The sequence below is a fragment of the Podarcis bocagei genome (genome assembly GCF_964188305.1).
Source record: "Podarcis bocagei genome assembly, chromosome: 13".
Taxonomy (NCBI): Eukaryota; Metazoa; Chordata; class Lepidosauria; order Squamata; family Lacertidae; genus Podarcis; species Podarcis bocagei.
Window position 1 is genome coordinate 26932510 of NC_138138.1, and position 15530 is coordinate 26948039.

Sequence of the window (15530 nt, forward strand, 5' to 3'; positions counted from 1 at the left end):
CTTTTCAGAAGCAAAGAGCTGCAACGAAACCTAGGGGATGAAGCAGCAGTTAATAACCCGGTTAGCCTCATCACACCCCGAACAGAATTAGCAGCGCAAGTTTGTACGCTGGGCAGGGGAAGCTGCTGTGAAAAAAGGCCTGTTTTGAACCTAGAGACTCTAAATACGGGGTGATTTAGAGTCCTCACGAACCATCAGCTTCAGGCAGTGCTGCTCACATGTTCATTGAAGTGTCCTTTGAGTTGGCGAGCCACCCTGTCTTCTTCCCGAAATTGGGTGTGTGGCGGGGGAAGGACCATCCCCAGGAATGTCATTCTCTAACTTGAGAGCTCCTGATCCTGGTTGTATCATAAGCTTATGAATAGGCTTGTCGCTGTGTCCCTGGCTGTACCTATAAGTGTGTCATGGTGATTTGACCTCCCGTTTGGTTTCTTTTCTTCCCCCTTGCAGGGTGAAAAAGGAGAACCTGGAGAACGGGTATGTAGTTGTGCAAAGAGGACCCACATCTTCAAAGCACTGTGATTCCTTCTTCTTCTTCTTCTTCTTCTTCTTCTTCTTCTTCTTCTTCAACTTGTTCTAAGGCCCTTCATTGTGTTTTCTTACCCAGGATTGCTGCAACTGCCCTGAAGCAACAAAAGCTGACTTGGACTCCTGGACATCTTTTACCTACCAAGAGGTACACTGAAATATGTTTTCCCCCACCCTGCCATTTAGGATTGGTGGTCTTAACGCTGAGTGCACGGGGCAGTGTTTCCTCCAAGGATCAGCTAAGGGGAAACTTGCGTTTGGTGTCTGCTACAAGCCTTTGTCTGTGGAGCAACAAAAAAACAAAAGCAGAAGCCAATGTAGGGCGAAAGGTATTTTAGTGGGCTTTCAGTGCAAGCCTGAATTGTCATGAGCCCGGGGTCAGCAAACTTTATCAGCAGGGGGCCGGTCCACTGTCCCTCAGACCTTGTGGGGGGCCGGACTATATTTGGGGGGGGGGGAATGAACGAATTCCTATACCCCACAAATAACCCAGAGATGCATTTTAAATAAAAGCACACATTCTACTCATGTAAAAACATGCTGATTCCCGGACCATCCGCAGGCCGGATTTAGAAGGCGATTGGGCCACATCCGGCCCCTGGGCCTTAGTTTGCCTACCCATGTCATGGGCCATATTGGAGGAGGCGTTTCCCCAGTATCTCCTCTTAGGGTGCACACAGGTTGTAGAAAAAACACCCCCAAAAATCAACCAACAATTCTTGAACGTGTCCCACTACTTCTCCTCATCCCCAAGAGTTCCATCTTATTGATACACGCATGTTCCAAAGCGATGCCAATATTAATATTTAGGAATGGCTTAGTAAAAAGAAATAATGTTGCCACCGTTCCTGGCCTATTTATTTATTTACTGTAATGGGATGATTAGCTGCTTGTGCGTAAAATCATGCTCCCTCAGAGTTTGTGCGGCTCCACAAACCTCTGTGTGTGACAGAGCTCCTCAAACATGTCTGCTCTAGTCACTCGTAGAGTCTGACAGTGGCTGTCTGCGGAAGCGCTTCCAGCAAAGAAGCTCCTTAACGGAAACGCGTCTCCTGGACTCACGGCGTGACAGTTTCCGGCGAGGCGTGGGTCTCCCTATGGGAGACTCAGATACCTCCCCACTGTTCTCGCTGGAAGCGTCTCTGAGCCCTCCCTCCTGCTCGCATTCCCTCAGAGATCCACTCCTCCCCCTGCTGGTTCCTGCTTCAGCTGTTGAGTCTCTTTCTTCCTCCCTGAGCCCCTCCACCACCTGTTGCTCCGATGGCAGTTCCCTGACATTTACTATTTCATGTCACAAGATTTATACGCCGGTTGACTGTAACAAAGCCTCAAAGCAGTTTATAAAAAGAGCCAAAACTGCAGTGTCAGGAGACTCTCCCAGCCTTTGCTAACGGTGGTTGTGTTCCAAAGGGTGCCCTGCCATGGGTGTAAACATCCTGAATTTCTGCAGTCAATAGGAAAGGAGGCAGGGGTGTGTGTGGATTATGTATTAAGTAAAAATGACATGGGTGGGCAAGATGTGCCCGTGAGCAATACCAGGACATTAAGTTGGCGTCTTTTTCTTCTCCTCCTCCTCCAGAATGGCAAAGGAGACCTTGAGATATATGGCTCGATTGCCAGCCGTGTAAGCCAGCCTTTCATCTTCTCCAACAAACCTTGGTTTGGTTTTGGTTGTTTTTTTGAAAAAATTGTATCTTGCCTTCAGAATGTGCTGTCTTCCCAATCTTGGCCTTTTCCTTTAAAAAAAAAAAAACCAGAACAGAACAGATAAAAAGAAGCACTTTTGCCTAAATTGGGAGTAGGGAACCTTTTTCAGTCTGAGGGCTGTCTTCCCTCGTGGCAGCCTTATGGGGTCCATGTGGTGGGGTGGCCAGAGGCAAAAGTAGGTGGAACAATGGATGCAACTCCTACCTTTGAATAGGAGGATACATTCCAGCCACGCAAAAGTCACAAGTTTCAGACACGCATACAAACCATCCCTCCATCCAGGCTAGCAGGCAGGGCCAGCCCAGGCACTAGAGGCAAAACACAAATTGCTGCCCTTGTCCCCTCTGCTGCATGCTTGCATGCTGCTGTTCACCCACCACACACCTGCCTGGCATGCACCCGCTGTCGCATGCACGCATGGGCATGCAGCTGAGAGTGTACGGTGGGGGGGAGAGAAGATCATGAGCGGTGTGCTCATCAGAGGCCAGATCTGCTGCCCCTCCCAGCTGTCCAGAGCTTGCTGCCCTGAGACTGCTTCATCTTGCCTCATGGGTAGGCTGGTCTTGCTAGCAGGAGGCGTAATCACAGTTCAAGGCACAGTCCAGCCAGGCGAAAGCACTCGAGAAGGGCTTGGTGATGGGATGCAGGTAGAGAGCCCCAGAGGGCTCTGCATTTGACCTCTTGACCCCAGTTTCCACCCACCACCCCAGACTAAATGAGCATTGTATGGAACCAAAGATCCCAGGCTGACTTCCTGAGAGCACTGGAGTCCACCTGAGTCTTGCACGAGAAACAGCTGTGCAAGCAGGCAAGCTATTCGCCAGCCCATTCAGACGTCAAGGTGTGAAATGTAATGGTGTTTGCAAAGTCCGGTTTCAGAATGCAGATAACACCCAGTGTCTCTGTTCCCTTCTCTGCTTCTTCTAGGGTCCTCCAGGCCCCGCAGGAAATCCTGGCATGCCCGGGCCCCCAGGCCCTCCTGGACCACCGGGAATTATTTACCTTAATGTAAGTGATCCTCATCCCCCACCCAAAAAAACCCCACCTCAATATTAGGGGAGATGGAGCAGCCACATGGTATTTAGAAGACTGACTTGTGGAAAGCTAGGGATCTGTCTCTTCAGCTGTTTTTTAAACATCACATACATGGGATTGGCTTTTTCTTGCTTTGTGGGATTTTGTATCTAATACTGAAAGCTATCCCCCTTTCCTCTTTAACCTGTATTTTTTCCTTCCCCCACCTCCCATCTGTCTATTTCCAGAGGGTGATCCCTATCCCACCCAGGAGGCATTGCAAGCAACCGGTGAGTTGGCAGGGCCAAATGGCGGCTTTTTCGCTGCTCTCTAATACGTCTTGCAAAGACAAGTAGCGCCAGGCACCACCAAAAGCATTGTTCAGCAATCCAAGCCTCTGTTGCATGAGAGGACAGGCCAAAGGAATATTTCCTGTGCGGAACAAACAGAAATGTTTGCTTCTGGTGTAGCAGCGGCCTTGGCTGAAATATTAGTAGTGGTGGTGGTGGTATTTATTACATAATTGGCAAATACATTTCATTAATTAATTCCTCTTTACAAAATAAAAAAGGTCTCAAAGCAACTTGCAATAATTTAAAATACAAAGTACCATAAGATGAACCACAACCAAAATTTACAGAAATGGTTGGGTACAACAGACGGTGTGTAAGCAGGCAGTGCTAGTCTGCAGACAAAATTAATGCTGCTGGCCCCTGAACTTGGTAGAAGCTCCCCACACATAAGACGCAGCCCTGTGGGTTAAGGGTCCCTTGCTCAGCAAGGAGACCGATTTAAAAATCTTTTGATTCCATTTTTCACTGAGTCCCACCCCAAACTGGGCATGGTGTTTTCTGCACACCCCATTCGTCTCTATAACTTGGCTAATGTGGTGCTCATCTCTGTGCTCTTTGTTTTCTTCCAGTTGAGCCAGGACCCATCTTTGGATTCAGGTGCGAGTCGTTTTCTCTCTGGCTAATAATGTGCGACTTCTCTTGTGTATCTGCTCTACTGCGGTTTGATGTGGCTTGCATATCTATCCAGCATACGGCCAATCGGCAGCCACTTTGGGAGGGCGCAAGGATATAGTCTGCAGAGGGTTTTTCTCTGACTCTGCAATCTGTTGTTCCACCCGTTCTTTGATGAATGCAGCCTGTGGATGACACAATATTAGCCCAGGACTTGCATATACACTTCTAGTAGACGTTTAGCCCTAGCCAGTCCCTTCTTCACCACCTTTACAAGGGAAGAGAAACTTGTGGAAATGCATGCAATGTGCCCTGTTTGGGTGTTTTCCCACAGTCTTCCTTGCCACCACTGGCAGTATACTGGTCTTGGAATTTGAACTGTGAGTGTGTTGCCAAGTCAGTAAGTAAGGAAGAATTGTTGTCTGCCATTAGAACCATTAATAAGCAGCGCTTCAGGATGTTGTTTACAGACTCTCCTCTTTTGGGGTGGGGAGCTTTTTCTTGTACAGTTGATGGAATATTTGCTTCCTGCCACAAAGGGATGGATGGTGGCTGGTTTGTTCATTCTGTCGTTTTTCTGCTGTGCAGATGATGGGCTGTCTTTGAAGGATTCTTCCAATGAAAACCAGTATGGGTTTAAGGTATGTCACCTTCATTCTTCTCCTTTCTGATACTCCCTCCAATAGTTAGTCCAAGGTAAAGAGCTGAACAAGTTCAAGTAGAGGGAACCAGGCAAAGGGCCTTCTCAGTGGTGGCGCCCGCCCTGTGGAATGCCCTCCCATCAGATGTCAAGGAAATAAACAACTACCTGACTTTTGGAATACATCTGAAGGCAGCCCTGTTTAGGGAAGTTTTTAATGTTTGATGTTTTATTCTGTTTTTTCTGTTGGGAGCCACCTGGAGTGGCTGGGGAAAACCAGCCAGATGGGTGGGGTATGTTGTTGTTGTTGTTGTTGTTGTTGTTGTTGTTGTTGTTGTTGTTGTTATCCTCCACCACCAGCTCCTCTACACATGAGATTTAGAAATTCACTTCAAATAATCTGGATTTCTTCACACCCTCAATGAAATCTCCTTCAGCTATCTCATTTCTCGGTTATCAGAGAAATGTTTTTCTCTGTCCTGAGACAACATGCTTCTTATATGAAAGCCAGGGGTTGCAGGTGGAACAAAAGTTATAAATTCTGTTCAAACAATACACAGCTACTAAGTCAAAATAAAAAAAGTTCCTTCCTGTAGCACCTTAAAGACCAACTAAGTTAGTTCTTGGTATAAGCTTTCGTGTGCACACGAAAGCTTATACCAAGAACTAACTTAGTTGGTCTTTAAGGTGCTACAGGAAGGAACTTTTTTTATTTTGACTATGGCAGACCAACACGGCTACCTATCTGTAACAGCTACTAAGTGTTAGGTTAGTAGCCACTAGATTCTACAATAATAATCTAAGGATCACTGAAGCGGCTCGGGAGTACCCCTTTCGTTAAGGTGAGTAGCAAAAACCAAACAAATACATTTTGCTAGTATAAACCTAAAACTTCTGTAACTTATCAAAATGACAATAGTTGAACTAAAAATGTAAAGCATGGCATAAATCATCCCCCTGATGAAGTCTAGTCTTGTGCCAAATTTCAAAATGATCCACTGAAAATTGCCAACGATACAGTAAGTTAAAAAGTGCTGAAAATTGACACATTGACCCTTTTTACTCCAGTTTTTATACAATCTTGTCATATATTTGTTTCCAATTTGAGTGGGAAGCTATGGAGTAATTCAAGCTCCTTGAAGACATGTTTTCATTGGTTTCATGACGTTCTGAGGAGCACTTCAAACGTTATTATGGTTTTATTGCCCCATTAAGGCCTATAATAGCCACTGTTGGCAAAATAATATGATGTGTGTGCCATATAAATACTGAAGCAATATTCATGGACCGTTCTTCAGTGTTTGCAGAGGGAGCCACCTAGCGAATAGGATGTGTAATGCCTGTTGTTTTAGTTGTGGGACCGACCAGGAGACACCAGCCGTGGGGCTGTGGTCACATTTGGAAGCCTGATAAGTTACTGTGGGCACTACACAGATCCCCCAAGAACATGATGTGCACATTCCACAGCCACACACACCCTAAAACACACACACATTGCTACCCCACACATCCCAGCACATACACAGAAACACGCACACCACAGACACTCCACCCAGGCATAAACAGTTTACTCACTGAAGGATTCCTGTAGCAATACAGCAAGGCTCAGGTGTTTCATAAGTCATTACAGGGCCAAAACAATGTGGAGCATCTTTGCAGGTCCAGGCACTTCACTGAGGCCTGAGAGACCAAAGAAAAATTTGCACGGATGGCAAATTTTAAGCAAGCCCAGCTTGTGATGTGGCACAACTGTTGTCGCATAATGTTTCTCAAAGCATCAGCCTTAGCATCCTATTTCCTGGCTTTGTGGACCTTGAGAGGCAGCCTAAGATAGCCTTAACTCTGGTCAGCCTTAACCGAAAGGTCTCTTGATCGCTGAATTGCAAAGCCTTCCACCAGTTGAGGATAAGTGTGCTTTTAATAAAGGCACCTGCTCTTCCTTTACTTTCCAGCACTCCACGTGGATCTTCAAGTCAAAAGAGCTGATGTTCAAATCGGCCTCCTCCATTCCTGAAGGCAGCTTGGTCTACGTCAGTGAAGGGAATGAAGCTTTCTTCCGAACCCCCAAGGGATGGAGCAGGCTTCTGGTAGGAAAACATTGGGACACTGATGTGCATGACTCTGTAGATGTGCAGCACTCAGACTCGCTCAATATCTGATACACAAGCATCTGGTTGGCCACTATATGAAACAGGAGAATGGACAGCCACTTACCAGGGATGATGTTGTAGTGGGTTTATTGCATAAGCAGGAGGTAGGACTGCTCTACGATTCCCTGGACTGTTTAGACCCTTTGCCCTGATCCAAGAGGGCTGCTCAGCTGCTCTCTTTATTTTTAAAAATCAGAATGAGATTAAGTTATGCTTTTGTGGCTTGCTTGCTTGCTTGAGCTACCTGGGCAATGCTTGCCCTGATGGCATTTTAAAAAAAACTTTTCGCGCATGAGAATGCTCGTTTTTTTACACATTTTGGTCCAGCCTTATCCCTGTTGTGTTTCTATTGTCTCTTGATCAGCTGGAGGATTCAGAGTCTTTACTGGTTGGAGATGACCCTTCAGTGTCTACAGACAGAAATCAGGTGTGGACTTCTTCCAGCTTGTAATGCTTTGCCATTGCCTGTTCAGCAGGTCTCCTGGGTTTTGCTGTGGCTTAAGTTAAAGGGCTGAAAGTGGGGAGAGCAAAGAAACCGAAAGCCCATAAAATATTACACCCATTTGGGTGGCGCACTTGCAGAAGAACATAGTTAACTGCTGGATAAAGTAATGATGAAATTAAGTGATATAAACCCCTTTGAGTAATAAATTTCATCTATTTGTAAAGCACCTCGTCTACACTCCAACAACTCCTTACTCCAGCCTCAGCAGGCCTATTTAATTCTTCTCAACAACTGCCCCACCACAGCTACGGACAGGCAGAAAACTCTTACTGGGAACAGGCTGCATGCACTGCTGCTGCTAGCGCCTTCATCACCTTCCTAGTTCTCTTGCACTCCGTGCATAGCTAGTAGGAGGGGCAGATGGTGTCTGGGGGTGGCAATATTTGCTGCAGTTTATGTGTGCATGCAGTATTTGAGTTTAAGCTGAGTCACATTAAAAAATGGTTTTGTTTCACCGTGTATCCTGTCTTCCTAGGTCCAAAACGACAAGAGCCAAGCAACCGTCCAGACTGTACCACCTAGCATCCCCCAGAGGATCCCTTCAGTAAGTTCAACAGGAGAGGAGTGTAAGGCAGTCAAGCTGCTGGCACAACAACTTGCCTTTTCTTCTTCTTTTTGAGTGTTGTCTCAGGCAAAGAATTTAGCAGCAGTGGGTGGGACACGGGTGGCGCTGTGGTCAAAACCACTGAGCCTCTTGGGCTTGCTGATCAGAAGGTCAAGAGTTCAAATACCCACTACGGGGTGAGCTCCCGTTGCTCTGTCCCAGCTCCTGCCAACCTAGCAGTTTGAAGGCATACAAGTGCAAGTACAGTGGGACCTTGGTTCTCAAACTTAATCTGTTCCGGAAGTCTGTTTGACTCCCGAAACCATTCGAAAACCAAGGCGCGGCTTCTCATTGGCTGCAGGAGCTTCCTGCACTCAATTGGAAGCCGTGTCAGACGTTTGGCTTCCGAAAAAAGTTCACAAACCGGAACACTCACTTCCAGGTTTGCAGCATTCGGGAGCTGATTTGTTTGGGGGCCAAGCCGTTTAACAGCAAGGGACCACTATAGATATATAGGTACTTCTGCAGTGGGAAGGTAAACGGCATTTCCGTGCACTCTGGTTTCCTAGTTTCTGTCATGGTGTTCCGTTGCGCCAGAAGCAGTTTAGTCATGCTGGCCACATGACCCGGAAAGCTGTCTGTGGACAAACGCCAGCTCCCTCGGCCTGAAAAGCAAGATGAGCATAGTTGCCTTTAACTGGACTTAACCATCCAGGGGTCCTTTACCTTTACCTTTTTTAATAGACCTTGCTGTACCAACCTCTTCTTTCTGGAGGCCCCCTTGAAGATAATGGTGCAAAACCTGGCAAGGCCATAACAAGAACCTGACTGGTTAATTGACACCACTCCTCTGGTTGATCTACTCCACCCTGTTGTCCTCCTTAGGTGTCAGGTGTTTAACTAAAATCCCTCAATTTTTCTAGCTCCGCCTAGTGGCCCTCAACATCCCCCTGACTGGTAACATGAATGGGATTGGTGGCGTTGACCTGCGGTGCTATCGGCAGTCACAGGAGGCGAAGCTGCGTGGAACTTTCCGGGCCTTCCTGTCATCATCCACTCAAAGCCTAGTCTCCATCGTGAAGAGAACTGACAGGAACCTGCCTATTGTCAACCTTAAGGCTAGTAGCAACATCCTGTTGAATTCTTGATTTGATGCAGACATCTTTTCTGAGGAAAGCACTGGTACCTGATGAAGAAGGCATGTGGTGCTTGCCTAGCAACTGCCCAACTAATTCTCATGATAAGTGTTGACCCTAGCAGGCACTCCTATGTTTTTGGGAAGGGCAGGATTCTTGTACCGTCCGCTGCTATGGCTGAGGCACTTGGGTTGTAGAATAATTTTGTGGGGCCTACAGCCTCTGTTGACTGTTTTCTAACTTGAAAAGCATTGTTTCTGTTGCAGGGCCAGCTGCTGGCAAAGAGTTGGAATTCCCTCTTCAGTAGTGCTGCTCGTTTCAATTCCCCAAAGTCCCCCATCTACACATTCAGTGGGCGCAATGTCATGACAGATCCTATGTGGTGAGTAACATGTGGGGAAAGAAAGCATCTGTAGGGATATGTGACCATATGGGAGGTACACGCAGAGCATCCCAAACTATATTCACCAGTTCCCCCATAAGTGGGACTGTACCTAATTGGGGAATATCTAGGTGAGGAAAATATTCAGGAGGCCCAGAAGGGGCAAATTAATGGGTAATGAGGTCCAGCATATTAGATTTCTGGGGAAGGTTTTTGAAGCACACAGGTGAGGAGTTCAGAACCTACATCTTGCCTATTGCATACCTCCCCTGCTCCACAGCTTGTCTCTCCATGTGCTTTTCTTCTCCACTTACCACGAGTAATGGAAGGAACCATGACCATGGACTCAGCTATACAGCTGCAAATAAAACGTTTTAAGTGTGCTGTAAAGTACAATACACAAATGTGACACTAGATGGCGACCATGAGCTATGGCACATTCAATATATTTTTCAAAACTTTTTTTTTTTAAAAAAAGCATTTTCACAGCGATTTTTTTTAATATGTGTGTAGATTCCACCTATCTGTGAAAAACACCTGGGCAGAGGAGCTGCTGGGAGGTGTAAATGGAATCTGCAGGAAACACTGGGCTGTGCTTCCCGTTTGCTGTTAAATTCAGATCCAACCTCTTTCTGTGCTATTGGGATGATAGTTCCACATTTAAACACATGCAGCCACAGCCACTGTGTCTAGTTTGGCCCTTGGGAATAATGGATTGAGACAAGATAGGATGGGTACTTTTTTGTGCCATGCAGTTGACTTCAGCTATCCACTTTTTGTATGTCCCTGCTGTTTGTATGTTCAGGAGACAAAAGGCAGTCTGGCATGGTGTCAAACAACTGGGAGTCCAGGCCGAAAATCAAGACTGTCAGGAGTGGCGAACAGCCTCCAGCCAGTCCAAAGGCCTTGCCTCACCTCCAGCCGGAGGCAAGTTCCTCACAGCGGACACACATAGCTGCTCAGACTTCCTGATTGTTCTGTGCGTGGAAAATGCCTTCTGAGATGAGTGCAGCTTCAGATCAGCAAGGAACAGCAGAAGGAGCCAGTTGCTACAAAGGCTGGATCAGGATGAATGAAGTAAGCCTTTGACCCTTAAGACACATGAGGTGGAAAATGCAGGTACCCATCCTTCCACCCCAGCTGGGAAAGAATGTTTGAGAGGAAAGAAAACCATGCATCGCCTGCACCTCAGCAAGCTGTCATGTGTGCTGATGTGTAGAATCAGCAGCTCACACAGGCAGGTGCAAAAGGGGCTTCTGCTTTGTTACAATGTGTGTACCTGGACTTACATGTGCACCACCAGCACTCATGTACAGTATGCTCATATACACACTGCTGAGAGGTTTAGGAACTTTTGCTGGAGTTATGACGTCTGCTTGTTATGGATGTGTGTTAACCCTTATGCCCACAAGAAGCTCTCACATGAAGAAACAAAGAAAGCTTGGTTTATTATACAAGGTGTGACCGGAATATTCGGTGAATGGTCACAGAAATCGGACAGCGAGAAATATTCAAACATACATACCTTACAGGCCTTCAAAGTAGGCCCCCTCTGATAGAATGCACCATTGACAACATTAGTAGAGTAGAACTGTTGGAAACGTCTGGAGAAGTCATCTTTTCGTACTGCTTTCGGTTCCCTTGCACCTTGGAAGTGTGAAATGTTGAAAAATCTGTGCCCTTTCAGTGCAAATTTCAGTTTTGGAAAAAGAAAGAAATCTGGTGGGACAAGATTAGGAGAATATGGAGGATGGGACAACTCAGTAACCTCAGTAATGATTTCACACAGAATATGCAATTCTTCCACCATCATTCAGACGGACAAACGCCAATCCCACATCAATAACGCACGAACTTTGTCGACATTTGCCGCCGTTCTGCTCGTTGACAATCTGCCACACCGAGGGTCATCTTCGATGGTTGGCCGCCCTTCACGGAAACACTTAAACCACTCATACACTGTCTTTCGAGTTACCGCTTCATATCCGTACACAATTGTGAGCATTTTGTGGGTTTCCGATGCTGATTTACCCAGTTTGAAACAGAATTTCATATTGACTCTCTGCTCCATTTTTAATCACAATGCACTGCACTATTAACAGCTACTAAACGCTACCACATGAACGTAAGCCTGTTAACAAATGCCGAGACATGTGCACATATGTTAGCTGAAATACGGATGAATGCCTCCCACATGTCTCCGCGAATCCAGCAGTTCCCATTATTGCAAACAGGGGTGATTCACCTTACTTTCTGGTCACACCTTGTATAAAACAGGAGCAACAGAATATATAAAAAAGCTGCTTTAGACGGCAAAGTTACAGTCTAAGCAGGTAGCAAATTACAATACATACACACTTTGATTAGAGATTCCCTAACTATTCTAAAGGCCTACAGAAGCATGGGCATGACAATTTTGTCATAAACCCACACTAGAAGGGGGGCGGGGAGGAAAGCATACCTGTCTCTAAAGCAAAGCAGATGTGTGCAGAGTCCTAAATATCTCTGGGTTAAGTGCTGTCCTGTTGGAGCTGTGAAAGCTAACAGGCCTTTGAATCTAGGTTTTTTAAATACCTTTATGCCATGATCTACGGAGATAAACCACACCATAAATTCAGATTCCCACACCCCTCTTTACAGCTTCGGCACATCTCTCAGAAGATATGTGTGTGTGCATGCATTTGTGTGCACGCACTCACAGAGATACGTGTGCGTGCACATAGATTTACCTGTTCTCTGTTTAGCAAAAAAAGGTGGCAGAAGGGATGTATTGTGCACAGGAATTTTTATGGAATGTTGTGGCTTTTTCCCCACAGTGTTCCTGCATGGGTAAACATAGATCTCACAAAGAAAAGGCAGCATCTAGGTTGCAGACACATTTACATTTTTGGAACTATTGAATTCTACAGCAGGGAGGTGTTAACATCTGTGGGACAGCTCCTGCACACTCCTGCACTAGCAAAATGACCAGCAACCAAAGCATTTCTGGCAGGTCGAGCATCCTCTTGAAAACAGCCCAAAGAACTGCAACAGCGACCTTTCTAGGCAGCTTGATCTGTTCCTATACTGTGTTTATAAGGCTGATACTACACTGTTACATATCACAAATACTAGTAAGGAAAACCCATACAGTAAGGTTGTCATACATCAAGGAAAACCTGGACATGCCAATCCAGGCAGATTTTTAAATTTTAAAGGAAATGTCTGAGTTGGGGGGGGGGGTCTCAGGCTCAGGCAGCTTGGACTCAAGCTGCTCTGCACACCACAGCCACTGCTAGCCCAAACCGGGCAAAGAGGCACACAGGGAGCAGCAGAGGCCTTGTGCACCCATGTGTCTCTTTCCCTGGCTCAGGCTGGCAGCGGCTCGGGCTGCCCTCTTTTTGGCTCTTCAATATATGGCAACCCTATCATACAGTCACCTTCACACATGACATTAGAAGTTCTTGCACTTCTTGATCTGAAATGTTGCAAGAGTGTTCTTTTAATGTCAAAATGCTGCCCCCCATGGGAGAAAGTTTGGTTGCTTGTTTCTTTTTAAAAACTGATTCCAGTTTAATAAACATGCTATTTAGCTTTCCCTAAACCTAACAAAATTGGTTGATTTGAGCATATGGAACATCAGTTATGACAATGATAAAGAAATGAATGAGAAGCTCTTTATGATCTACTGGGATCAGATAGCCCAGCTAAACCCAAAATACTCCCAAGAGTGACAAGAGGATCAATATATGTAGAAAATTCCCTAATTGCTACAAGGTTCTCATTCTAGCAATGTGGAATTCATTTGTCCTGCACTCTGAACACCACCAGTGGAATCTGGAATCATTCCATTACATCTATTAAACTTAACTGGTGAAAGGTGCCATTCATGTAACACTTTAATCCCCCCTTTGATTAGTTGCAATGCAGTTACTTATTTTATTATGAAAAACAGATCCTCATTGTCCTATAATTTCCTCCCTACAATCCTATTTCCTCTCACCTTCAACTTTTGAATCTATTCCTTGTTTCCTCGCTCCTGTATTAAGTCATTTTACTGACTGTACATTTGTTTACAATATATCAAAATAAATTAATTTATGTTAGCACAATATATTTTTCAACAAGTTTTTTTTTTTAAAGGATAGCTTAGTTGGTTAGAGGGGGTTTTAATCCCATCCATCTTTTGACATGTTTCTTCACACTGTAATAAGGCTCCATGATGGAGAAGGTCCAATGTGAAATAAAAATTGTTTGTCATTCTCTTTTGCTTCTGTGTCATGTCTTTTCAACTGTCAGCATCCAACTACTTGTGGACTTTTATAGCGCACAATAAACAAAGCTAATCAGCATAACACAACCATAAAACAGCATAAAAATACTGTTCAATGGAGTCTCACAGATGGGTCTCTCCTGGAAATTTGTGGTAGCCCAGAGATTATTGTGGGGTGTGCATACCACCAGTTTCTTATTCTTTATTTTCTATCTATTTTAGAAATTATTGGCATGAAGTAGCCATGCTTGGCAATGGGCTTGTCCACACTTTCCTTGGGAAAACCCACTCTTTACTGCTGAATCAGAGCACACATCAGTTGGGCTTTTCGTACATTGATGTATCCTCTGATTCAACGATAAAGAGTGAGTTTTCCCAGGGGAAGTGGTGGGGCAAACAGAAAACCACTTGGTCTCGTGCTTTCTAGGCGTGAGACAAGCAAAGTGTGGATAAGTCCAGTGTCTTACACCAAAAGGAAGGAAACATTGGGCAAGACACAAATCTCCTAGAGCAGTGGTCTTGAACTGGTGGGTCAGGACCACCCAATATTAGGCATGATCTAAGGTGGGTCACAACAGCAGTGTTACCATCATGCAAATATATGGCCAAAAAAAGCTGTAAGAAATGGGTCCTCAAATGCACGTTTGGCTTGAAGGGGGGTCCTGAATTCGAACAGGTTGAAGGCAACTTAGAGGACGCTTTCCTGATGCATGTGCATTTGTGATGACCCAAAGCTTAGCATACCCAGAGTTACTCATTTTTTGGTCACCACACATTAATGAGCGTTTCCAAAACGAAAACTACAGTGGTTTTGAACGGAGAGGATTCCTTCGTTGAAGTCAACAGGGCAGCTTCCCAGTCACCAAGACAAATCATACAAAGCTAATTTTGGGGTGCACCTTTAGTTTCCTACCAAGTTTAACAATGAGGCTGCTTCAAACTTTACTGGTGAATAAGGAGCTGGAAAAAACAGTAACTGACTTCAGAACGGCATGAAAACGTCCATCATGACATAAGTCATGATGATGGTGGGAATGATTTGCCTTAAGTTTATATGTATGGTGTTCAGGAAGTTAGGCCAAAAGGCAATAACAGGGGCCAGGGCCGACCCACCCATGAGGCAAGGTGAGGCGACTGCCTCAGACAGCAGGATCCACAGGGGCACCAGAGCCAGCCTCCAAGAAATGCATCACCCACTGCTGCTGTGGCGCACACATTGAAGGCCAGATTTGCTCCCCCTCCATGCCGCCTCTACAGTTCCCTTTTGATCAATAGGAGGCACTGTTCGTCTCCTCCCTCCGTTTTCCGCCTTCCCCCCTTCTTCCTTTGAGGTGGGGGGGGGGAGGGCGGTGGGCGCCATTTTGTGGTTCGCTTCAGGTAACTGTGGCCCAAGTCAGGTTCCATGTCCACTACGCCACACTGACTTTAAATGCATGAGGGAGAAAAGGGGAAAAATCGTTGCACTGTTACATGCTGAGTGCCAGCAAACATCCAACAAACGATTAACGAAGAAGAACGATAACATTTAACAAGCGCCTACAAAACAAAACGTGCAATTCAATCCCGCGCTGGCGTCGGGTTCATTGGCCCAGCACCACGCCCATCAACGCCATTCCTCACGTCTATTGGTGGAACTGAGCGGTGCGCCCGCCCTCGCTTTTAAACCTGGGAGATAACAGTTTGTGCTTTTGAAGAGCGGTGTGCTGT

General features: G+C 45.8%; 1 protein-coding gene across 2 annotated transcripts in view; it reads left to right on the forward strand.

The window, feature by feature from the left end:
• Positions 1–13815, forward strand: part of LOC308571057 (uncharacterized protein) — a 24057-nt gene extending 10242 nt beyond the window's left edge. The window contains exons 10-22 of one of the 2 annotated variants that reach the window (XM_081166351.1): positions 451–477; positions 608–676; positions 2108–2152; positions 3163–3243; positions 3498–3539; positions 4172–4199; positions 4803–4855; positions 6807–6941; positions 7369–7431; positions 7985–8053; positions 8977–9171; positions 9456–9571; positions 10377–13815. In XM_081166351.1, coding sequence (XP_081022477.1) covers positions 451–477; positions 608–676; positions 2108–2152; positions 3163–3243; positions 3498–3539; positions 4172–4199; positions 4803–4855; positions 6807–6941; positions 7369–7431; positions 7985–8053; positions 8977–9171; positions 9456–9571; positions 10377–10572 — 1119 coding nt within the window. In that variant the 3' untranslated portion in view covers positions 10573–13815. The remainder of the gene's footprint in view (positions 1–450; positions 478–607; positions 677–2107; positions 2153–3162; positions 3244–3497; positions 3540–4171; positions 4200–4802; positions 4856–6806; positions 6942–7368; positions 7432–7984; positions 8054–8976; positions 9172–9455; positions 9572–10376) is intronic. The other variant, XM_081166352.1, reaches the window with a different exon arrangement.
• The last annotated feature ends 1715 nt before the right edge of the window (positions 13816–15530 follow it).